At 47.9% G+C, this 25000-nt stretch overlaps 2 protein-coding genes across 2 annotated transcripts in view; one reads left to right on the plus strand and one right to left on the minus strand.

Annotated features, from left to right (window-relative positions):
• Nucleotides 1–25000, plus strand: part of LOC135513383 (dedicator of cytokinesis protein 1-like) — a 1066221-nt gene that overhangs the window by 272739 nt on the left and 768482 nt on the right.
• Nucleotides 1–25000, minus strand: part of LOC135511833 (dedicator of cytokinesis protein 1-like) — a 513132-nt gene that overhangs the window by 169395 nt on the left and 318737 nt on the right. The window contains exons 18-22 of the mRNA XM_064933315.1: nucleotides 17528–17586; nucleotides 11464–11612; nucleotides 3123–3208; nucleotides 564–720; nucleotides 255–295 (exon numbers count right to left, since the gene is read on the minus strand). Of these exons, the coding sequence (XP_064789387.1) occupies nucleotides 255–295; nucleotides 564–720; nucleotides 3123–3208; nucleotides 11464–11612; nucleotides 17528–17586 (492 nt within the window). The remainder of the gene's footprint in view (nucleotides 1–254; nucleotides 296–563; nucleotides 721–3122; nucleotides 3209–11463; nucleotides 11613–17527; nucleotides 17587–25000) is intronic.

Consider the following 25000-nt stretch of genomic DNA (forward strand, 5'->3'; position numbering starts at 1 on the left):
GAGGCACTGAGTACAAAAACACCTGGCCTTGACTTCACAGAGGCACTGAGAACAAAAACACCTGGCCTTGACTTCACAGAGGCACTGAGAACAAAAACACCTGGCCTTGACTTCAGAGGCACTGAGTACAAAAACACCTGGCCTTGACTTCACAGAGGCACTGAGCCCAAAAACACCTGACCGTGACTTCACAGAGGCACCGAGCCCAATAGAACAGAAAAGTGTAGTTGAGGAAGATGAAGACCTCTTCTTACCTGATGTACATCTCCTCTCTCTCGATCTCCTTGTAGAAGTTCTGAGGATGAAAACATTCAAATAGTTTATGAACAAAACTGAAATGCTTCAACTACCACAGTGAAATAGCCACAACAAATCACAACCGTAACCACATCATGAATGTTATGCAGCTCTTGTTTATAAATCCGGAATGTCTTTCCAACAGTTGGACGGTAAAACTGTTCTTCACAATAAGACAGGTTGCTAGGCAACGCAGCAGGACGCAGCCCGACATCTGTCCACAACGGAACAGGACAGAACATAGAACGGTGTGGGTCTCTCATTACCAGCACGTTGACGGTGCAGCTCATCCGGTTCTCCTTGTTCTCATCGTGCATGATGGTCCTGTAGTCCAGGAGCCTCTCCAACAGACGAACCACCAGGTTCACAAAGCTCTCCCCACTCTTAGACAGGTACTTGTGTTTCCTGCAGTGTTCCAACAGACTGGGGAGAGAGAGGGAGGGGAGGGAGAGAGGGAGGGGAGGGAGGGGAGGGAGAGAGGGAGGGGAGGGAGAGAGAGGGAGGGGAGGGAGAGAGGGGGAGAGAGGGAGGGGAGGGAGAGAGGGGGAGAGAGGGAGGGAGAGAGGAGAGAGGGAGGGGAGGGAGAGAGGGAGAGAGAGGGAGGGAGAGAGGTGAGGGGAGAGAGAGAGGGAGAGAGGGGGGTAGGGAGAGAGGAGAGAGAGGGAGGGGAGGGAGAGAGGAGAGGGAGGGAGGGGGAGGGAGGGAGAGAGGAGAGAGAGGAGAGAGTGGGAGGGGAGGGAGAGGGAGAGAGAGGGATGGGAGGGAGAGAGGAGAGAGGGAGGGAGAGAGGAGAGAGAGGGAGGGAGGGGGAGGGAGAGAGGAGAGAGAGGGAGGGAGAGAGGAGAGAGGGAGGAGGGGAGGGAGAGAGGAGGAGGGGGAGAGGGGAGGAGGGAGAGAGAGGAGGAGGGAGGGGGAGGAGGAGAGAGGGAGGGGAGGTAGGGGAGAGGAGAGAGGGAGGGGAGGGAGGAGAGAGGAGAGAGGGGAGAGAGGGGAGAGAGAGGAGAGGGAGGGGAGGAGAGAGAGGGAGGAGGGGAGGGAGAGAGGAGAGGAGGAGGGGAGGGGAGAGAGAGAGGGAGGGAGGAGAGAGAGAGGAGAGGGAGGGGGGGAGGGAGAAGAGAGAGGGAGGGGGAGGGAGGAGGGGGAGGGGAGAGAGAGGAGAGGGGAGGGGAGGGAGGGAGGAGAGAGGGAGGGGAGGTAGGGGAGAGAGGAGAGAGGGAGGGGAGGGAGGGAGAGGAGAGCGGAGAGAGGGGAGAGAGAGGAGAGGGAGGGGAGGGAGAGAGAGGGAGGGGAGGGAGGGAGGGAGAGGGAGGGGGGAGGAGGAGAGAGGGAGGGGGAGGGAGAGAGAGAGAGAGAGGGAGAGGGGGGAGGGGAGAGGAGAGGGAGAGGGGAGGGGAGGGAGGGAGGGAGGGGAGGGAGGGAGGGGGAGGGGAGAGGAGAGAGGAGGGGGAGAGGGGAGAGAGAGAGGAGAGGGGGAGGGAGGAGAGAGATGGAGGAGGTAGGGAGAGAGGGAGAGAGAGGGAGGGGGAGGAGGGAGGAGAGAGGAGAGGGGGAGAGGGGAGAGAGAGGAGAGGGAGGGGAGGGAGAGAGGTGAGACAGGTGAGGGGAGAGAGAGAGGGGGAGGGGAGGGAGAGTGGGAGAAAGGGGGGAGGGAGAGAGGGGGGAGTGGGGAGAGGGGATGGAGAGAGGGGGAGTGGGAGAGAGGGGAGGGAGAGAGGGGGAGTGGGAGAGAGGGGAGGGAGAGAGGGGGGAGTGGGAGAGAGGGGAGGGAGAGAGGGGGGAGTGGGAGAGAGGTGAGAGAGGTGAGGGGGAGGGGAGGGGGAGAGAATATTACAAAAAGATAATTACTTGACACATTGGAAAGAATTAACAAAAAAAACAGAGCAAACTAGAATGCTATTTGGTCCTAAACAGAGAGTACACAGTGACAGAATACCTGACCACTGTGACTGACCCAAAATTAAGGAAAGCTTTGACTATGTACAGACTCAGTGAGCATAGCCTTGCTATTGAGAAAGGCCGCCGGAGGCAGACATGGCTCTCAAGAGAAGACAGGCTATGTGCACACTGCCCACAAAATGAGGTGGAAACTGAGCTGCACTTCCTAACCTCCTGCCCAATGTATGACCATATTAGAGAGACATATTTCCCTCAGATTACACAGATCCACAAAGAATTCGAAAACAATTCAAACATTAATAAACTTCCTGTCTGCCATGAGAAAAGCACAAACAACATATCTGTTTATTTATTTTATTTTACTTGCACATTGTTACAACACCGAACATAGCCAATAATATAACATTTGAAACGTCTATATTGTTTTAAAACCTTTGTGAGTGTAATATTAAACTAATGTTTCCTCTGTTCATTTCCCTTTTGTTAATTCTCTATTTCACTTTCTTTGGCAATGTAAACATGTTTCCTATGCCAATAAAGACCTTAAACTGAGAGAGAGAGAGGAGGAGAGAGGACAGACAGACAGACAGACAGACAGACAGACAGACAAGACAGACAAGACAGACAGAGAGACAGACAGAGAGACAGACAGACAAACAGACAGACAAACAGACAGACAGACAGACCAGACAGACAGACATACCAGACAGACAAGACAGACAGACAGACAGACAGACAGACAGACAGACAGACAGACAGACAGACAGACAAGACATACAGACCAGACAGACAGACCAGACAGACAGACATACCAGACAGACAGACAAGACAGACAGACCAGACAGACAGACCAGACAGACAGACATACCAGACAGACAGACAGGCAGGCAGGCAGACAGACATACAGACAGACAGACAGCATCACTCACATCTTGTGGAAGAGGACTTTGTACTGCTCGTCTCCTCTGCCCCCCTCCACCTCGTGATCCAGTTTGGTGATGATCTCATTCTCAAACTGCAATGAGAAAGCAGCCGTTCATAATCAGCACAGCTCATTCTTCTATTCATTAGGCTATTATTACTAGTCACAATCCTGCCTCCCTCTTTCTGCCTCCCCCTCTCTTCTCTCTCTCTCCTCCCCCTCTCTTCTCTCTCTCCTCCCCCTCTCTTCTCTCTCTCCTCCCCCTCTCTTCTCTCTCTCTCCTCCCCCACTCTATACCCTCTCTCCCCTCCCCCTCTCTTCTCTCTCTCTTCTCCCCCTCTCTTCTCTTCTCTCTCTCCCCCTCTCTCTCTCTCTCTCTCCTCCCCCTCTTCTCTCTCTCTCTCTCTCTCCTCCCCCTTCTTCTCTCTCTCTCCTCCCCTCTCTTCTCTCTCCTCCTCCCCCTCTCTTCTCTCTCTCCCCCCTCTCTTCACTCTCTCCTCCCCCTCTCTTCTCTCTCTCTCCTCCCCCTCTCTTCTCTCTCTCCTCCCCCCTCTTCTCTTCTCTCTCTCCCCCCCCTCTCTTCTCTTCTCTCTCTCCTCCCCCTCTCTTCTCTCTCTCTCCTCCCCTCTCTCTCTCTCTCTCCTCCCCCTCTCTTCTCTCTCTCCTCCCCCTCTCTTCTCTCTCCCCTCCTCCCCCCACTCTATACCATCTCTCCCCTCCCCCTCTCTTTACTCTCCTCTCCTCCCCCAATCTCTTCTCTCCCCCCACACTCTATACCCTCCTCTCATCCCCCCACTCTATACCCTCTCTCCCCTCCCCCTCTCTTCTCTCTCCTCTCCTCTATACCCTCTCTCCTCTCCTCCCCCATTCTATACCCTCTCACCCCTCCCCCTCTCTTCTCCCCCCACTCTATACCCTCTCTCCCCTCCCCCCCTCTCTCCTCTCCTCCCCCACTCTATACCCTCTCTCCTCTCCTCCCCCCACTCTATACCCTCTCTCCTCTCCTCCCCCCACTCTATACCCTCTCTCCCCTCCCCCCACACTCTATACCCACACTCCCCTCCCCCTCTCTTCTCTCTCTCTCCTCCCCCTCTCTATAACCTCTCTCTACTCCCCCTCTTCTCTCTCTCCTCCCACTCTCTTCTCTCTCTCTCTCCTCCCCCCACTCTATACCCTCTCTCCCCTCCCCCCACACTCTATACCCACACTCCCCTCCCCCTCTCTTCTCTCTCTCTCCTCCCCCTCTCTATAACCTCTCTCTACTCCCCCTCTTCTCTCTCTCCTCCCACTCTCTTCTCTCTCTCTCTCCTCCCCCCACTCTATACCCTCTCTCCCCTCCTCTCTTCTCTCTCTCTCCTCCCCCTCTCTATACCATCTCTCTCCTCCCTCTATTCTCTCTCTCTCCTTCCCCCACTCTCTCCCCCTCTCTTCTCTCTCTCTCCTCTCTCTCTTCTCTCTCTCTCCTCCCCCCCACTCCATTCCCTCTCTTTCCCACTCTGTCTCTCCACCCCCCTGTCTCTTCTCTCTCTCTGTCTTGGTTGAGAGGACCTCTCCTCATGGTTTAATCACCTCTCTTTCAGCCTGGTGGACTGTGAGCTCATATTAAATCACTTCATTATCAGTCTGATGACTCTCAGTCACTTCTCTTTATCTGCCTGTGATTGGCTATGGCTGAGCAGGGAGCATGAGGAGTAAGACCATGACAGGAAGACACATCCTCTAATATTCTCTCTCTCTATCTTTTACTCCCTTCTTCCCAGAAAGACGACAGAAGGAAGGTGAGCCGGCACATCCACTTATAGTGGGACGTTTGCTCCAACGTGAACTGCCTGCTTGATGTGATGCTGCTGGTGTGTCAGTCAGGAGAGACGCCTCGCTCTGGAGGAAGAGAGACGGATCGCTCTGGAGGAAGAGAGAAGGATCGCTCTGGAGGAAGAGAGACGGATCGCTCTGGAGGAAGAGAGACGGATCGCTCTGGAGGAAGAGAGACGGATCGCTCTGGAGGAAGAGAGACGGATCGCTCTGGAGGAAGAGAGAGGAAGAGAGACGGATCGCTCTGGAGGAAGAGAGACGGATCGCTCTGGAGGAAGAGAGACGGATTGCTCTGGAGGAAGAGAGACGGATCGCTCTAGAGGAAGAGAGACCTATCACTCTAGAGGAAGAGAGACGGCTCGCTCTGGAGGAAGAGAGACGCCTTGCTCTGGAGGAAGAGAGAAGGATCGCTCTGGAGGAAGAGAGAAGGATCGCTCTGGAGGAAGAGAGGAAGAGAGACGGCTCGCTCTGGAGGAAGAGAGACGGCTCGCTCTGGAGGAAGAGAGACGACTCGCTCTGGAGGAAGAGAGAAGGATCGCTCTGGAGGAAGAGAGGAAGAGAGACGGCTCGCTCTGGAGGAAGAGAGACGGCTCGCTCTGGAGGAAGAGAGACGGATCGCTCTGGAGGAAGAGAAGAAGAGAGACGGATCGCTCTGGAGGAAGACAGACGGATCGCTCTAGAGGAAGAGAGACGAATCGCTCTGGAGGAAGAGAGAAGGATCGCTCTGGAGGAAGAGAGGAAGAGAGACAGATCGCTCTGGAGGAAGAGAGACGGCTCGCTCTGGAGGAAGAGAGACGGATCGCTCTGGATGAAGAGAGACGGATCGCTCTGGAGGAAGAAAGACAATCGCTCTGGAGGAAGAGAGACGATTGCTCTGGAAGAAGAGACACCTATCACTCTAGAGGAAGAGAGACAGCTCGCTCTGGAGGAAGAGAGACAACTCGCTCTGGAGGAAGAGAGAAGGATCGCTCTGGAGGAAGAGAGGAAGATAGACAACTCGCTCTGGAGGAAGAGAGACAGATCGCTCTGGAGGAAGAGAGACGGATCGCTCTGGGGGAAGAGAGACCTATCGCTCTGGAGGAAGAGAGACAATCGCTCTGGAGGAAGAGAGACGATCACTCTGGAAGAAGAGAGACCAATCACTCTAGAGGAAGAGAGACGGCTCGCTCTGGAGGAAGAGAGACAACTCGCTCTGGAGGAAGAGAGAAGGATCACTCTGGAGGAAGAGAGGAAGAGAGACGACTCGCTCTGGAGGAAGAGAGACAGATTGCTCTGGAGGAAGAGAGACAGATAGCTCTGGAGGAAGAGAGACGGATCGCACTGGAGGAAGAGAGACAGATCGCTCTGGAGGAAGAGAGAAGGATCGCTCTGGAGGAAGAGAGACCTATTGCTCTGGAGGAAGAGAGACAATCGCTCTGGAGGAAGAGAGACGATCACTCTGGAGGAAGAGAGGAAGAGAGACGACTCGCTCTGGAGGAAGAGAGACAGATCGCTCTGGAGGAAGAGAGACATATCGCTCTGGAGGAAGAGACGGATCGCACTGGAGGAAGAGAGACAGATCGCTCTGGAGGAAGAGAGAAGGATCGCTCTGGAGGAAGAGAGACCTATCGCTCTGGAGGAAGAGAGACAATCGCTCTGGAGGAAGAGAGACGATCACTCTGGAGGAAGAGAGGAAGAGAGACGACTCGCTCTGGAGGAAGAGAGACAGATCGCTCTGGAGGAAGAGAGACAGATCGCTCTGGAGGAAGAGACGGATCGCACTGGAGGAAGAGAGACGGATCACTCTGGAGGAAGAGAGACCTATCGCTCTGGAGGAAGAGAGACAATCGCTCTGGAGGAAGAGAGACGATCACTCTGGAAGAAGAGAGACCTATCACTCTAGAGGAAGAGAGACGGCTCGCTCTGGAGGAAGAGAGACAACTTGCTCTGGAGGAAGAGAGAAGGATCGCTCTGGAGGAAGAGAGACGGATCACTCTGGGGGAAGAGAGACGACTCGCTCTGGAGGAAGAGAGACAGATCGCTCTGGAGGAAGAGAGAAGGATCGCTCTGGAGGAAGAGAGAAGGATCGCTCTGGAGGAAGAGAGATGACTCGCTCTGGAGGAAGAGAGATGGATCGCTCTGGAGGAAGAGAGAGGAAGAGAGACGACTCGCTTTGGAGAAAGAGAGACGGATCGCTCTGGAGGAAGAGAGACAGAAGAGAGACGGATCGCTCGGGAGGAAGAGAGACAGATCGCTCTGGAGGAAGAGAGACGACTCGCTCTGGAGGAAGAGAGACAGAAGAGAGACGGATCGCTCTGGAGGAAGAGAGACAGATCGCTCTGGAGGAAGAGAGAGGAAGAGAGACGACTCGCTCTGGAGGAAGAGAGACGGATCACTCTGGAGGAAGAGAGACAGAAGAGATACGGATCACTCTGGAGGAAGAAAGACATATCGCTCTGGAGGAAGAGAGAAGGATCACTCTGGAGGAAGAGAGACGACTCGCTCTGGAGGAAGAGAGACGGATCGCTCTGGAGGAAGAGAGAGGAAGAGAGACGACTCGCTCTGGAGGAAGAGAGACGTATCGCTCTGGAGGAAGAGAGACAGAAGAGAGACGGATCACTCTGGAGGAAGATAGACAGATCGCTCTGGAGGAAGAGTGACAGATCGCTCTGGAGGAAGAGAGACAGAAGAGAGACGGATCGCTCTGGAGGAATAGAGACATATCGCTCTGGAGGAAGAGAGACGACTCGCTCTGGAGGAAGAGAGACAGAAGAGAGAAGGATTGCTCTGGAGGAAGAGAGACAGATCACTCTGGAGGAAGAGAGACGACTCGCTCTGGAGGAAGAGAGAAGGATCGCTCTGGAGGAAGAGAGACGGTTCGCTCTGGAGGAAGAGAGACCTATCGCTCTGGAGGAAGAGAGACCTATCGCTCTGGAGGAAGAGAGACGACTCACTCTGGAGGAAGAGAGAAGGATCGCTCTGGAGGAAGAGAGAAGGATCGCTCTGGAGGAAGAGAGGAAGAGAGACGTATCGCTCTGGAGGAAGAGAGACGTATCGCTCTGGAGGAAGAGAGACGGCTCGCTCTGGGGAAAGATAGACGGATCGCTCTGGGGGAAGAGAGACGGCTCGCTCTGGAGGAAGAGAGACAGAAGAGAGACATATCGCTCTGGAAGAAGAGAGACGGATCGCTCTGGAGGAAGAGAGACGGATCGCTCTGGAGGAAGAGAGCCAGATCGCTCTGGAGGAAGAGAGACAGAAGAGAGACGGATCGCTCTGGAGGAAGAGAGACAACTCGCTCTGGAGGAAGAGAGACGGATCGCTCTGGAGGAAGAGAGACAGAAGAGAGAATGATCGCTCTGGAGGAAGAGAGACGGATCGCTCTGGAGGAAGAGAGACGACCCGCTCTGGAGGAAGAGAGGCAACTCTCTCTCTCTGCTAAGTTTTACACTGCAGACTAGAAATTGTATACGACAGAAGGAAGGTGAGCAGGCACATCCACTTTTAGTGGGACGTTTGCTCCTACGTGAACTGCCTGCTTGATGTGCTGCTGCTGCTGTGTCAGTCAGGAGAGACGGCTCGCTCTGGAGGAAGACAGACGGATCGCTCTGGAGGAAGATAGATGGATCGCTCTGGAGGAAGACAGACGGATCGCTCTGGAGGAAGAGAGACGACTCGCTCTGGAGGAAGACAGACGGATCGCTCTGGAGGAAGAGAGACGGATCGCTCAGGCTGACTGACACTAACTGAATCACCAGGCCTCCCCTTCACTCCAAACTCTAACAGGCTGACTGTCCCAGCTGGCACCCTATTCACTTTATCGTGCACTACTTTAGACCAGGACTATAGGGGAGTGGTGCACTACTTTAGACCAGGACTATAGGGGAGTGGTGCACTACTTTAGACCAGGACTATAGGGGAGTGGTGCACTACTTTAGACCAGGACTATAGGGGAGTGGTGCACTACTTTAGACCAGGACTATAGGGGAGTGGTGCACTACTTTAGACCAGGGTCTATATGGTAGTAGTGCACTACTTTAGACCTGGGCCTATAAGGTAGTAGTGCACTACTTTAGACTAGGGTCTATAGGGTAGTAGTGCACTACTTTAGAACAGGGTCTATAGGGTAGTAGTACACTACTTTAGACCAGGGCCTATAGGGTAGTAGTGCACTACTTTAGACCAGGGTCTATAGGGTAGTAGTGCACTACTTTAGAACAGGGTCTATAGGGTAGTAGTACACTACTTTAGACCAGGGCCTATAGGGTAGTAGTGCACCACTTTAGACCAGGATCTATAGGGTAGTAGTGCAATACTTTAGACCAGGGTCTATAGGGTAGTAGTGCACTACTTTAGACCAGGACCTATAGGGTAGTAGTGCACTACTTTAGACCAGGGTCTATATGGTAGTAGTGCACTACTTTAGACCTGGGCCTATAAGGTAGTAGTGCACTACTTTAGACTAGGGTCTATAGGGTAGTAGTGCACTACTTTAGAACAGGGTCTATAGGGTAGTAGTACACTACTTTAGACCAGGGCCTATAGGGTAGTAGTGCACTACTTTAGAACAGGGTCTATAGGGTAGTAGTACACTACTTTAGACCAGGGCCTATAGGGTAGTAGTGCACTACTTTAGACCAGGATCTAAAGGGTACTTAGTAGTAGTCTGTACTTCTACACTGACTAGGAGGATCTGGGAGACAGACTGGGAGGATCTGGGAGACAGACTGGGAGGATCTGGGAGACAGACTGGGAGGATCTGGGAGACTGACTGGGAGGATCTGGGAGACAGACTGGGAGGATCTGGGAGACAGACTGGGAGGATCTGGGAGACAGACTGGGAGGATCTGGGAGACAGACTAGGAGGATCTGGGAGACAGACTGGGAGGATCTGGGAGACAGACTGGGAGGATCTGGGAGACAGACTGGGAGGATCTGGGAGACAGACTGGGAGGATCTGGGAGACTGACTGGGAGGATCTGGGAGACTGACTGGGAGGATCTGGGAGACTGACTGGGAGGATCTGGGAGACAGACTGGGAGGATCTGGGAGACAGACTGGGAGGATCTGGGAGACAGACTGGGAGGATCTGGGAGACAGACTGGGAGGATCTGGGAGACAGACTGGGAGGATCTGGGAGACAGCCTGGGAGGATCTGGGAGACAGACTGGGAGGATCTGGGAGACAGACTGGGAGGATCTGGGAGACAGACTGGGAGGATCTGGGAGACAGACTGGGAGGATCTGGGAGACAGACTGGGAGGATCTGGGAGACAGACTGGGAGGATCTGGGAGACAGACTGGGAGGATCTGGGAGACTGACTGGGAGGATCTGGGAGACAGACTAGGAGGATCTGGGAGACAGACTGGGAGGATCTGGGAGACAGACTGGGAGGATCTGGGAGACAGACTGGGAGGATCTGGGAGACAGACTGGGAGGATCTGGGAGACAGCCTGGGAGGATCTGGGAGACAGACTGGGAGGATCTGGGAAACAGACTGGGAGGATCTGGGAGACAGACTGGGAGGATCTGGGAGACAGACTGGGAGGATCTGGGAGACAGACTGGGAGGATCTGGGAGACAGACTGGGAGGATCTGGGAGACAGACTGGGAGGATCTGGGAGACAGACTGGGAGGATCTGGGAGACAGACTGGGAGGATCTGGGAGACTGACTGGGAGGATCTGGGAGACAGACTGGGAGGATCTGGGAGACAGACAGGGAGGATCTGGGAGACAGACTGGGAGGATCTGGGAGACAGACTGGGAGGATCTGGGAGACAGACTGGGAGGATCTGGGAGACAGACTGGGAGGATCTGGGAGACAGACTGGGAGGATCTGGGAGACAGACTGGGAGATTCTGGGAGATGAGTCAATTCAGAGCTGGAAACATTTAGCAACATTACGTTAGTCTCCTGGGAGGGTGAGGTTTTAGAGGATGTTACCACCCGTCCTTGACCTCTGTGCTCCTGCTCTTTGGGGTCAACGTGGGGTTATTGTAAACCTTTCTTGTAGAAACTTCTGATGTAAAAAGGGCTTTATCAATACATCTGATTGATTGGTAGATCTGACTGATTAATATACTGACTGGCTGATTGACCGATTGATTGACAGGCTGATTGACCGACAGACTGACTGGCTGATTGACTGGCTGATTGATGGACTAGCTGATTGACCGACAGACTGACTGGCTGATTGACTGGCTGATTGATGGACTAGCTGATTGACCGACAGACTGACTGGCTGATTGACTGGCTGATTGATGGACTAGCTGATTGATGGACAGACTGACTGGCTGATTGACTGGCTGATTGATGGACTAGCTGATTGATGGACAGACTGACTAGCTGATTGATGGACAGACTGACTGGCTGATTGACGGACTAGCTGATTGACCGGCTGATTGACTGACGATTGATTGACTGGCTGATTGATGGACAGACTGACTGACTGATTGACCGGCTAATTGACTGGCTGATTGATGGACTAGCTGATTGATGGACAGACTGACAGGCTGATTGACTGGCTGATTGATGGACAGACTGACTGACTGATACAGACCCGTTGGAAGCTGCATGTGAAGTGGAATTCACACTGCATCATGTCGAAGAAGATGGGGATGGTAGCTTTCCTCAGCTCGATCTCTGGGACCAGAGTCATCTCCAGGATGGGACCCACCATCTCTGGGATGAACTTGATCTTGTGTGGACCTGGGGAGAGATACAACTTCATCAAATATCTGAGCTCCTGCAGAGGCGGCAGGTGGTTAGAGCGTTGGGACGGTAACCAAAAGGTTGCTGGATCCAATCCCCCGAGCCTCCTGCAGAGGCGGCAGGTGGTTAGAGCGTTGGGACGGTAACCAAAAGGTTGCTGGATCGAATCCCCCGAGCCTCCTGCAGAGGCGGCAGGTGGTTAGAGCGTTGGGACGGTAACCAAAAGGTTGCTGGATCCAATCCCCCGAGCTGACGAGGTACAAATCTGTCGTTCTGCCCTTGAACAAGGCAGTTAACCCAACTGTTCCCAGGCCGTCATTGAAAATTACAATTTGTTCTTAACTAACGGGCCGAGTTAAATAAAGGTTAAAAAGTTAACCACAAATGGTACGGGGCTTACAAGGCCATGATAATGGGTTGAATTCCCAGGACCACCCACACATACATTTAACAAAAGAGTCTGCTAAATGCCATATATTATATAATGATAAATAACCTGAGGATGAATACAGAGATGAGGGAATAATGAACAAACGGTCAATAGATGAGGGTACATTTAAAGGGGACCAGGCCATAGACAAAGCAGGAATACAAAGCGTGGTCCTCTGTAACTCAAGCTGGTTGAGCACGGAGGCACATACAACGCCAGGACCATGGGGTTCACTTCCTGCTGGGTTCCCCCCCGTTACCAAAATATACGAAACGCACTACTGGGTAAAAAGAGTCTGTTATCTTACAACGACAGGACCGTGGGGTTCACTTCCTGCTGGGTTCCCAGCAAATATTTTATTTTTATGATAGATGACTGAAGAGATGCATGAATAAAAGGGACTAATAATTATTAATATGCTTATTGATTAATTATTGGTGAGTAATAAGCTTATTGATTAATTATTGGTGAGTAATATGCTTATTGATTAATTATTGGTGAGTAATATGCTTATTGATTAATTATTGGTGCGTAATATGCTTATTGATTAATTATTGGTGAGTAAAATGCTTATTGATTCATTATTGGTGAGTAATATAACACTATGTGGATGAATAAATAATAACATGAATATAACTCATATTGATAATAGATTGATCTTCGTAAGACCTGGGGACACATTAATACACGGATGATTAAATAATTAAAGACATTAAACTAAATGACGATCAGCTCCTGGTGAGATACTTAGATAATACAGAGATACATGAATGAGGAAATAGTTAAATAAATCAACTAATAGCATTAATAAACGATTCCTGGTGAGATGGAACAGTATGTTAAATTGTCTTGGTGTAAACCCCTGGAGGAAACTACTAGAGGGGCCCCCCAAGGGCATACACATGTATCTGGTGAGATGGTACAGTATGTTGCTGTAAACTACTAGAGGCCCCCTCCCCAGGGCATAGACATGTATCTGTCGTTCCTCCAGTGTCTTTTCAGTGTTCATCAGCGTTTCGATTGACATTCAGAAGATGAGAGGTGATTTTCCTGAGAAAAGCCTCAGGTCCAAAACCAGAATTACTTAAATTATGAAAACACTGGTTGTGGGAATCAATACGACATCACGGAACAGAGCTGTGATGAAGACAGAGAGAGCATGAGAGACATAGAAAAGCAGAGACTGATTACCTATTTGAAGGAACAGAGTTGTGTTGAAGACAGAGAGAGCAGGAGAGAAATAGAAAAGCAGAGACTGATTACCTATATGAAGGAACAGAGTTGTAATGAAGACAGAGAGAGCATGAGAGAAATAGAAAAGCAGAGACTGATTACCTATTTGAAGGAACAGAGTTGTAATGAAGACAGAGAGAGCATGAGAGAAATAGAAAAGCAGAGACTGATTACCTATTTGAAGGAACAGAGTTGTGATGAAGACAGAGAGAGCATGAGAGAAATAGAAAAGCAGAGACTGATTACCTATTTGAAGGAACAGAGTTGTAATGAAGACAGAGAGAGCATGAGAGAAATAGAAAAGCAGAGACTGATTACCTATTTGAAGGAACAGAGTTGTGATGAAGACAGAGAGAGCATGAGAGAAATAGAAAAGCAGAGACTGATTACCTATTTGAAGGAACAGAGTTGTGATGAAGACAGAGAGAGCAGGAGAGAAATAGAAAAGCAGAGACTGATTACCTATTTGAAGGAACAGAGTTGTGATGAAGACAGAGAGAGCATGAGAGAAATAGAAAAGCAGAGACTGATTACCTATTTGAAGGAACATAGTTGTGATGAAGACAGAGAGAGCAGGAGAGAAATAGAAAAGCAGAGACTGATTACCTATTTGAAGGAACAGAGTTGTAATGAAGACAGAGAGCGCATGAGAGAAATAGAAAAGCAGAGACTGATTACCTATTTGAAGGAACATAGTTGTGATGAAGACAGAGAGAGCAGGAGAGAAATAGAAAAGCAGAGACTGATTACCTATTTGAAGGAACAGAGTTGTGATGAAGACAGAGAGAGCATGAGAGAAATAGAAAAGCAGAGACTGATTACCTATTTGAAGGAACAGAGTTGTGATGAAGACAGAGAGAGCATGAGAGAAATAGAAAAGCAGAGACTGATTACCTATTTGAAGGAACATAGTTGTGATGAAGACAGAGAGAGCAGGAGAGAAATAGAAAAGCAGAGACTGATTACCTATTTGAAGGAACAGAGTTGTAATGAAGACAGAGAGCGCATGAGAGAAATAGAAAAGCAGAGACTGATTACCTATTTGAAGGAACATAGTTGTGATGAAGACAGAGAGAGCAGGAGAGAAATAGAAAAGCAGAGACTGATTACCTATTTGAAGGAACAGAGTTGTGATGAAGACAGAGAGAGCATGAGAGAAATAGAAAAGCAGAGACTGATTACCTATTTGAAGGAACAGAGTTGTGATGAAGACAGAGAGAGCAGGAGAGAAATAGAAAAGCAGAGACTGATTACCTATTTGAAGGAACAGAGTTGTAATGAAGACAGAGAGAGCAGGAGAGAAATAGAAAAGCAGAGACTGATTACCTATTTGAAGGAACAGAGTTGTGATGAAGACAGAGAGAGCATGAGAGAAATAGAAAAGCAGAGACTGATTACCTATTTGAAGGAACAGAGTTGTAATGAAGACAGAGAGAGCATGAGAGAAATAGAAAAGCAGAGACTGATTACCTATTTGAAGGAACAGAGTTGTAATGAAGACAGAGAGAGCATGAGAGACATGGAAAAGCAGAGACTGATTACCTATTTGAAGGAACAGAGTTGTAATGAAGACAGAGAGAGCATGAGAGACATGGAAAAGCAGACTGATTACCTATTTGAAGGAACAGAGTTGTAATGAAGACAGAGAGAGCATGAGAGAAATAGAAAAGCAGAGACTGATTACCTATTTGAAGGAACAGAGCAGGCCTATTCAAACTAACACCTCGTCATTCTCTGACTCCTTTGTGATGTCTCTGCTGTAGTTCTGCTTCCACAACAACATGAAGCCAATTAACCCATGATCCGACCCTCTATCCTTAGTCCTTCCTGTTTTCACTAACAACTTGGTAACCCATGATCCGACCCTCTATTCTTAGTCCTAACAACCTGGTAACCCATGATCCGACCCTCTATTCTTAGTCCTTCCTGTTTTCACTAACAACCTGGTAACCCATGATCCGACCCTCTGTCCTTAGTCCTAACAACCTGGTAACCCGTGATCCGACCCTCTATCCTTAGTCCTAACAACCTGGTAACCCATGATCCGACCCTCTATTCTTAGTCCTAACAACCTGGTAACCCATGATCCGACCCTCTATTCTTAGTCCTAACAACCTGTTACCCCATTATCCGACCCTCTGTCCTTAGTCCTTCCTGTTTTCACTAACAACTTGGTAACCCATGATCCGACCCTCTATTCTTAGTCCTTCCTGTTTTCACTAACAACCTGGTAACCCATGATCCGACCCTCTGTCCTTAGTCCTAACAACCTGGTAACCCGTGATCCGACCCTCTATCCTTAGTCCTAACAACCTGGTAACCCATGATCCGACCCTCTATTCTTAGTCCTAACAACCTGGTAACCCATGATCCGACCCTCTATTCTTAGTCCTAACAACCTGTTACCCCATTATCCGACCCTCTGTCCTTAGTCCTTCCTGTTTTCACTAACAACTTGGTAACCCATGATCCGACCCTCTGTTCTTAGTCCTAACGACCTGGTAACCCTTGATCCGACCCTCTGTTCTTAGTCCTAACGACCTGGTAACCCATGATCCGACCCTCTATTCTTAGTCCTAACAACCTGGTAACCCATGATCCGACCCTCTATTCTTAGTCCTAACAACCTGGTAACCCATGATCCAACCCTCTATTCTTAGTCCTAACAACCTGGTAACCCATGATCCGACCCTCTGTTCTTAGTCCTAACGACCTGGTAACCCTGGTAACGACTCCAGACAAATTCCCAGATGGACCCGGATACAAACATAACACTTAGGAAATATCCCACTTCAACATGTGCCATTGACCTTCTAATAGTGACTGTACGACACTTGCAGGGATCTGTGAATGAAGGCACGTGAAGTTGAATGTATATGGAACAAAAATTAATTGGATTAAATATACATTGTGAAAATATGTTTTTTTTTGCAACATGGTTCAATGAGAGATGAAGATATGGAGAAAACACCTGTCTCTGGATTACATCATCAAACTAAGGGCAATCGTGGCATGGCATCAATGAGACGCGTCCATCAGGCATGATGATGTATACAGGAAAGATAGTCTAGCGTTAACTAGCTACATTTTCAGATATTACACATTTCTAATTTAGACAGAAAGTGGTTTCATTTCAAGCTAAAGTGTACTGTTAGCTAGCTAGCTAACATTGAACCTGGTTGGTTAGCTCCCAGCGCTGTGGCTTTGTTGGCACTGTTCATTGCTGTTTAACTAACGTTTGCTGGCTGGCTCATTAGCTAATGTTACGTGACATGTGTACAACATCCGTTGAGTGTGCTCTCCGTGATCGAAACGAGATGGGTGGGGCTAAAGCTTAAGAGGGTGTGAACGATGCTGAATGGGTGTAGACAAAGAGGAGCTCTTCACTAGATACCAAAACATTCAAAGGCCATTTTCTCAAAAAGTGAGTTTACAAGTTCATCAACTTTCAAAGGAATTTTTTTTCTTCCCATTTTTTACTCAAATGCAGTGTATGATATACAAATTTGTAGCTCTGAGGCTCTACTTTTATCCAATGTAAAAAAGATATATGATACAGTCATTATTTCAACTGGCTAGCCAGCTAACGTAATGTTAGATATCCAGCTAACTTAACATTTCTACAGCTAAATTAATGTTTCTACAGCTAACTTAACGTTAACTAGCTAGATAGCACGCTAGAAACCAAACCAGAAATGGTTTAGAAAGTTGCTTTTAGTTGCCTGGTTTGCTAGATTGACATTTAAATAAATACAGTTTTAAATGGATGGATTTATTGGTATTAAAATACACCTGTTATGCTATTCTGGACCACCAGGGTGCTGATGTCATGCAGCCTGTCGTTTTTTTGTGTTTACACTTTTTCACAACGATAAAGACAAGTTTAATGTTCATGATGTCACTGCCACAACTGTTTGATATATGTAGTATAAACCAGCCTATAGTCTAGAAATATTTGATTGTTTACTAAACTGCCAGTACTCACTCTGTTTAGCACATGGCCTCACATGTGAAAGAAGAGCTCTCCAGTAGTAGTACCAAAACATTCAAGGGCTATTTTCTAAAAAGTGGGGTTACAAGTTTATCAACTTCCAAAGCAGAATTACTTTCCAATTGTTCCTCAATAGTAGTGTTACGATCTACCATTTTCAAGCTCTGAGTCTCTACTTTTAAAAAACACCGAATGGAGCCGGTCGGTCACATACGTTAGTTGAATACATATGAATAACATGAAATAGATGATTCATACCTAGATTATACCACATGTCTCTGATCTCAAAGCCGATCTGTCTCCTCATGTCCTGGTACCTGAAACACACAGAAACACACATGCATTTACATACACTGATGCCAACCACTGTCCTGTACTAGTGGTCCAACATGGTTAACTGTCCTGTACTAGTGGTCCAACATGGTTAACTGTCCTGTACTAGTGGTCCAACATGGTTAACTGTCCTGTACTAGTGGTCCAACATGGTTAACTGTCCTGTACTAGTGACCAGTCCAACATGGTTAACTGTCCTGTACTAGTGGTCCAACATGGTTAACTGTCCTGTACTAGTGGTCCAACATGGTTAACTGTCCTGTACTAGTGGTCCAACATGGTTAACTGTCCTGTACTAGTGACCAGTCCAACATGGTTAACTGTCCTGTACTAGTGACCAGTCCAACATGGTTAACTGTCCTGTACTAGTGACCAGTCCAACATGGTTAACTGTCCTGTACTAGTGACCAGTCCAACATGGTTAACTGTCCTGTACTAGTGGTCCAACATGGGTAACTGTCCTGTACTAGTGGTCCAACATGGTTAACTGTCCTGTACTAGTGGTCCAACATGGTTAACTGTCCTGTCCTGTAGTTTATAAGCACCCCAGTGTATAGCGGGTGACATAACCAGTCCCAGTGAACTGCCAATTGTGACATAACACACTATGTATGTTTATACACCATTTATACAGTACGAGACACTTATAGATCATTTGTGAATCCTTTATTTAATGCTTATGAAGTCTTTATAATGCTACACAACATGTGAAGAATATTTCAAGAGCAACATAACATAACAAATCTGAAACTTTTCTGTCCAAAGAAATGGGATGCTATAGTCTCTGGATACTTCTATATTAGACTACTGCAACGCTCTAGTCTCTGGATACTTCTATATTAGACTACTGCAACGCTCTACTGTCTGGATACTTCTATATTAGACTACTGCAACGCTCTACAGTCTGGCTACTTCTATATTAGACTACTGCAACGCTCTACTGTCTGGCTACTTCTATATTAGACTACTGCAACGCTCTACTGTCTGGCTACTTCTATATTAGTCTACTGCAACGCTCTACTGTCTGGCTACTTCTATATTAGACTACTGCAACACTCTACTGTCTGGCTACTTCTATATTAGACTACTGCAACGCTCTACTGTCTGGCTACTTCTATATTAGTCTACTGCAACGCTCTACTGTCTGGCTACTTCTATATTAGACTACTGCAACGCTCTACTGTCTGGCTACTTCTATATTAGACTACTGCAACGCTCTACAGTCTGGCTACTTCTATATTAGACTACTGCAATGCTCTACAGTCTGGCTACTTCTATATTAGACTACTGCAACGCTCTACTGTCTGGCTACTTCTATATTAGTCTACTGCAACGCTCTAGTCTCTGGATAATTCTATATTAGACTACTGCAACGCTCTACAGTCTGGCTACTTCTATATTAGACTACTGCAACGCTCTAATGTCTGGTTACTTCTATATTAGACTACTGCAACGCTCTACTGTCTGGCTACTTCTAGATCAGACTACTGCAACACTCTACTGTCTGGCTACTTCTATATCAGACTACTGCAACGCTCTACAGTCTGGCTACTTCTATATTAGACTACTGCAATGCTCTACTGTCTGGCTACTTCTATATTAGACTACTGCAACGCTCTAATGTCTGGTTACTTCTATATTAGACTACTGCAACACTCTACTGTCTGGCTTCTTCTATATCAGACTACTGCAACACTCTACTGTCTGGCTACTTCTATATTAGACTACTGCAACGCTCTACTGTCTGGCTACTTCTATATTAGACTACTGCAACACTCTACTGTCTGGCTGCTTCTATATTAGACTACTGCAACGCTCTGCTTTCTGGCTACTTCTATATTAGACTACTGCAACACTCTACTGTCTGGCTACTTCTAGATCAGACTACTGCAACGCTCTACTGTCTGGCTACTTCTATATTAGACTACTGCAACACTCTACTGTCTGGCTACTTCTAGATCAGACTACTGCAACACTCTACTGTCTGGCTACTTCTATATTAGTCTACTGCAACGCTCTACTGTCTGGCTACTTCTAGATCAGACTACTGCAACGCTCTACTGTCTGGCTACTTCTATATTAGACTACTGCAACGCTCTACTGTCTGGCTACTTCTAGATCAGACTACTGCAACGCTCTACTGTCTGGCTACTTCTATATTAGACTACTGCAACGCTCTACTGTCTGGCTACTTCTATATTAGACTACTGCAACACTCTGCTTTCTGGCTACTTCTATATTAGACTACTGCAACGCTCTGCTTTCTGGCTACTTCTATATTAGACTACTGCAACACTCTACTGTCTGGACACTTCTATATTAGACTACTGCAATGTTCTACTGTCTGGCTACTTCTATATTAGACTACTGCAATGCTCTACTGTCTGGCTACTTCTATATTAGACTACTGCAACGCTCTACTGTCTGGCTACTTCTATATTAGACTACTGCAACGCTCTGCTTTCTGGCTACTTCTATATTAGACTACTGCAACGCTCTGCTTTCTGGCTACTTCTATATTAGACTACTGCAACACTCTACTGTCTGGACACTTCTATATTAGACTACTGCAATGTTCTACTGTCTGGCTACTTCTATATCAGACTACTGCAACACTACTGTCTGGCTACTTCTATATTAGACTACTGCAACGCTCTACTGTCTGGCTACTTCTATATTAGACTACTGCAACGCTCTACTGTCTGGCTGCTTCTATATTAGACTACTGCAGCACACTACTGTCTGGCTATTTCTATATTAGACTACTGCAACGCTCTACTGTCTGGCTACTTCTATATTAGACTACTGCAGCACACTACTGTCTGGCTATTTCTATATTAGACTACTGCAACGCTCTACTGTCTGGCTACTTCTATATTAGACTACTGCAATGCTCTCGTCTCCGGCTTCCCGGATAAAGAACTACATGAACATCAGCTAGTTCTCAACACGGCTGCTAGAATCTTTACAAGAACCCCAACATTCAATCCTATTGCTCCAGTGCTAGCCTTTCTACACTGGCTTCCTGTCAAAGCAAGGGCTGATTTCAAGGTTTTACTGCTAACCTACAAAGCATTACATGGGCTTGCTCCTACCTATCTCTCTGATTTGGTCCTGCCGTACATACCTACACGTACGCTACGGTCACAAGATGCAGGCCTCCTAATTGTCCCTAGAATTTCTAAGCAAACAGCTGGAGGCAGGGCTTTCTCCTATAGAGCTCCATTTTTATGGAACGGTCTGCCTACCCATGTCAGAGACGCAGACTCGGTCTTGACCTTTAAGTCTGTACTGAAGACTCCTATGGCCCAGGGGTGTGAAGGTGAATGGCAAGGCACTGGCATGACGAACTGCCCTTGCTGTCTCTGCTTGGCCGATTCCCCTCTCTCCACCGGGATTCTCTGCCTCTGACCCGATTAAGGGGGCTGAGTCACTTACTACTTGTGGTAGTAAGTTTGTGGTCTGGTGATATCACCCCCCCCCCCCCCGTGCTTCTACCTCTGCATTGCTTGCTGTTTGAGGTTTTAGGCTGTGTTTCTGTTAAGCACTTTGTGACATCTGCTGATGTAGAGAGGGCTTTATAAATACATTTGATTTTTAAAGTGGGACCAACAACATCTATAACCATCACTCACTCAGACAAACAGATTCGGTAATCACACACAGGGCCTTCGGAAGGTATTCAGCCCCGTTGACTCTTCCCACATTTTGTTACGTTACACAGCCTTATTCTAAAATGGATGAAAAACAAAATCCTCAGGAATCTACTCACAATACCCCATAATGACATCACAATACCCGTATAATGACATCACAATGCCACATAATGACATCACAATACCCCCATAATGACATCACAATACCCCATAATGACAATGAACGATGCTGCAAATGCATTAACAATAAAAAACTGAAATATGACATTTAGGTAAGTATTCAGACCCTTCGCTATGAGACTTGAAACTAAGCTCAGGTGCATCTTGTTTCCATTGATCATCCTTAAGATATTCTACAACTTGATTGGAGTCCACCTGTGGTAAATGCAATTGAGTGGACATGATTTGGAAAGGCACACACCTGTCTATATAAGGTCCCACAGTTGACTGTGCATGTCAGAGCAAATACCAAGACATAATGTTGAAGGAATTGTCCGTAGAGCTCCGAGACAGGATTGTGTCGAGGCACAGATCTGGGGAAGGATACCTAAACATGTCTGCAGCATTGAAGGCCCCCAAGAACACAGTGGCCTCCATCATTCTGAAATGGAAGACGTTTGGAACCATCAAGACTCGTCCTAGAGCTGGCCGCCCGGCCAAACTGAGCAATCGGGGGAGAAGGGCCTTTGTCAGGGAGGTGACCAAGAACCTAATGGTCACTCTGACAGAGCTCTAGAGTTCCTCTGTGGAGATGGGAGAACCTTCCAGAACAACCATCCCTTCAGCACTCCACCAATCAGGCCTTTATGGTAGAGCGGCCAGACGGAAACCACTCTTCACTAAAAGGCACATGACAGCCCGCTTGGAGTTTGCCAAGAGGCACCTAAAGATTATCAGACCATGAGAAACAAGATTCTCTGGTCTGATGAAACCCAGATTCAACTATTTTGTCCTGAATGGCAAGAGTCACGTCTGGAGGAAACCTGGCACCTTCCCTATGATGAAGCATGGTGGTGGCAGCATCATGCTGTGGGATTGTTTTAGTCGGGATCGAGGCAAAGATGAACGGAGCAAAGAACAGAGAGATCCTTGATGAAAACCTGCTGATAAATCAACCTCAGTTAGTGCGAAATACGGCTGCTAGAATCCTGACTAGAACCAAACAAATGGATCATATTACTCCAGTGCGAGCCTCCCTACACTGACTTCCTGTCAAGGTTAGGGCTGATTTCAAGGTTTTACTGCTGACCTACAAAGCGTTACATGGGCTTGCTCCTACCTATCTCTCTGATTTGGTCCTGCCGTACATACCTACACGTACGCTACGGTCACAAGACGCAGGCCTCCTAATTGTCCCTAGAATTTCTAAGCAAACAGCTGGAGGCAGGGTTTACTCCTATAGAGCTCCATTTTTACGGAATGGCTCAAGACCTCAGACTGGGGGCGAAGGTTCACCATCCAACAGGACAACGAACCTAAGCACACAGCCAAGACAACGCAGGAGCTGCTTCGGGGATACGTCTCTGAATGTCCTTGAGTGGCCCAGCCAGAGCCCGGACTTGAACCCTCAAGGCTGTAATTACTGCCAAAGGTGCAGGTGTAAAGGGTCTGAATACTTATGTAAATGTGTTTTCTTTTCTTTTTCTTTTTATACATTAGCAAAAAATGTCTAAAAACCTGTTTTTGCTATGCCGTTATGGGTAATTGTGTGTAGGTTTACGAGGAAAAAAAAATAATGTAATGAATTTTAGCATAAGGCTGTAACGTTCTACAACGGGGGAAAAGTCAAGGGGTCTGAATACTTTACGAAAGACCTGCACATTAGAACTCATAACATATCAGAACTCAAAGCCTAAAAGTGCTTCACTGGGAAGCATATTCTGTACCAACAATGACAGAGAAGAAAACATTTAGGTGGTCGGTACTGTGTTCCAATCCGACAAAAGGATCTGCATCAACTCATATACAAGTGTTTTACCAGGAAATATCCCCAAGAGGTTATTCTATATCCCTGATTTAGACCTGGGACACCAGGTGGGGTGATATTAATGACCAGGGCCTGATTTAGACCTGGGACACCAGGTGGGGTGATATTAATGATCAGGGCCTGATTTAGACCTGGGACACCAGGTGGGGTGATATTAATGATCAGGGCCTGATTTAGACCTGGGACAGCAGGTGGGGAGATATCAATGATCAGGGCCTGATTTAGACCTGGGACACCAGGTGGGGTGATATCAATGATCAGGGCCTGATTTAGACCTGGGACACCAGGTGGGGTGATATCAATGATCAGGGCCTGATTTAGACCTGGGACACCAGGTGGGTGATATTAATGATCAGGGCCTGATTTAGACCTGGGACACCAGGTGGGGTGATATTAATGATCAGGGCCTGATTTAGACCTGGGACACCAGGTGGGGTGATATTAATGATCAGGGCCTGATTTAGACCTGGGACACAAAGTGGGGTGATATTAATGACCAGGGCCTGATTTAGACCTGGGACACCAGATGGGTGATATTAATGATCATGGCCTGATTTAGACCTGGGACACCAGGTGGGGTGATATTAATGATCAGGGCCTGATTTAGACCTGGGACACCAGGTGGGGTGATATTAATGACCAGGGCCTGATTTAAACCTGGGACACCAGGTGGGGTGATATTAATGATCAGGGCCTGATTTAGACCTGGGACACCAGGTGGGGTGATATTAATGATCAGGTAGAACAGAACACCAGCAGGCTCCAGATCTCGTAGGGTCAGAGTTGAATACCCATGTTCTATATTAACAAAGATAGGGTTTACAAAAACAAAACATTTTGAAGAGTGGAATTCAGGATTGATTTAAATGACCCAAAGCAATGCCTGTGTTGTGTGGATTACGACACAACAGGTTTTAGTATAAAACAATCCTTTATGGGTGGAGGAAGAGGAAGAGGAGGAGGAAGAGGAGAAGTGACACTGCCAGTATCTGACTGGAACTCTGAGAGAAAGGAGGACCAGGGAGGAAACGAGAGGACACAGGAGGAGAGTGACAGTGACAGTATCTGACTTGAACTCTGAGAGAAAGGAGGACCAGGGAGGAAACGAGAGGTCACAGGAGGAGAGTGACACTGCCAGTATCTGACTGGAACTCTGAGAGAAAGGAGGACCAGGGAGGAAACGAGAGGTCACAGGAGGAGAGTGACACTGCCAGTATCTGACTGGAACTCTGAGAGAAAGGAGGACCAGGGAGGAAACGAGAGGACACAGGAGGAGAGTGACAGTGACAGTATCTGACTGGAACTCTGAGAGAAAGGAGGACCAGGGAGGAAACGAGAGGACACAGGAGGAGAGTGACAGTGAAAGCGAGGAGAGAAGGACCGAGTAGGACAGAGAGTGACTGAAGAAGAAGAGAACAAGCAGTGAGAGAGACAGTAATTGCATACACTCACATTATCATTGCCAGGGTTTGTTTTTTTTTGTCTGTAATGAACAGGAAACAAGGGTTGACTTTAACAGACACGACGGTGATTCAGTTCACTGTCTGAAATCACGTTAACTACAACAACAAAATGGTGGACAACTTTAAAGCAGTCTACCACCCATTATATCCTTCACCTATCTGGTCACTACCGTCATGAGTAAGGATGCAGAATTCTGGTAACTGATTGGATGATTCTGGCATTTCCTGCTTATTCCCCCTTAATTCAAGGAATCTTTAAAACAGGATTTCTGGGAAAGCAGGGAATTTGGGG

This window comes from Oncorhynchus masou, chromosome 24 (assembly GCF_036934945.1).
Source record: "Oncorhynchus masou masou isolate Uvic2021 chromosome 24, UVic_Omas_1.1, whole genome shotgun sequence".
Classification (NCBI taxonomy): Eukaryota; Metazoa; Chordata; class Actinopteri; order Salmoniformes; family Salmonidae; genus Oncorhynchus; species Oncorhynchus masou.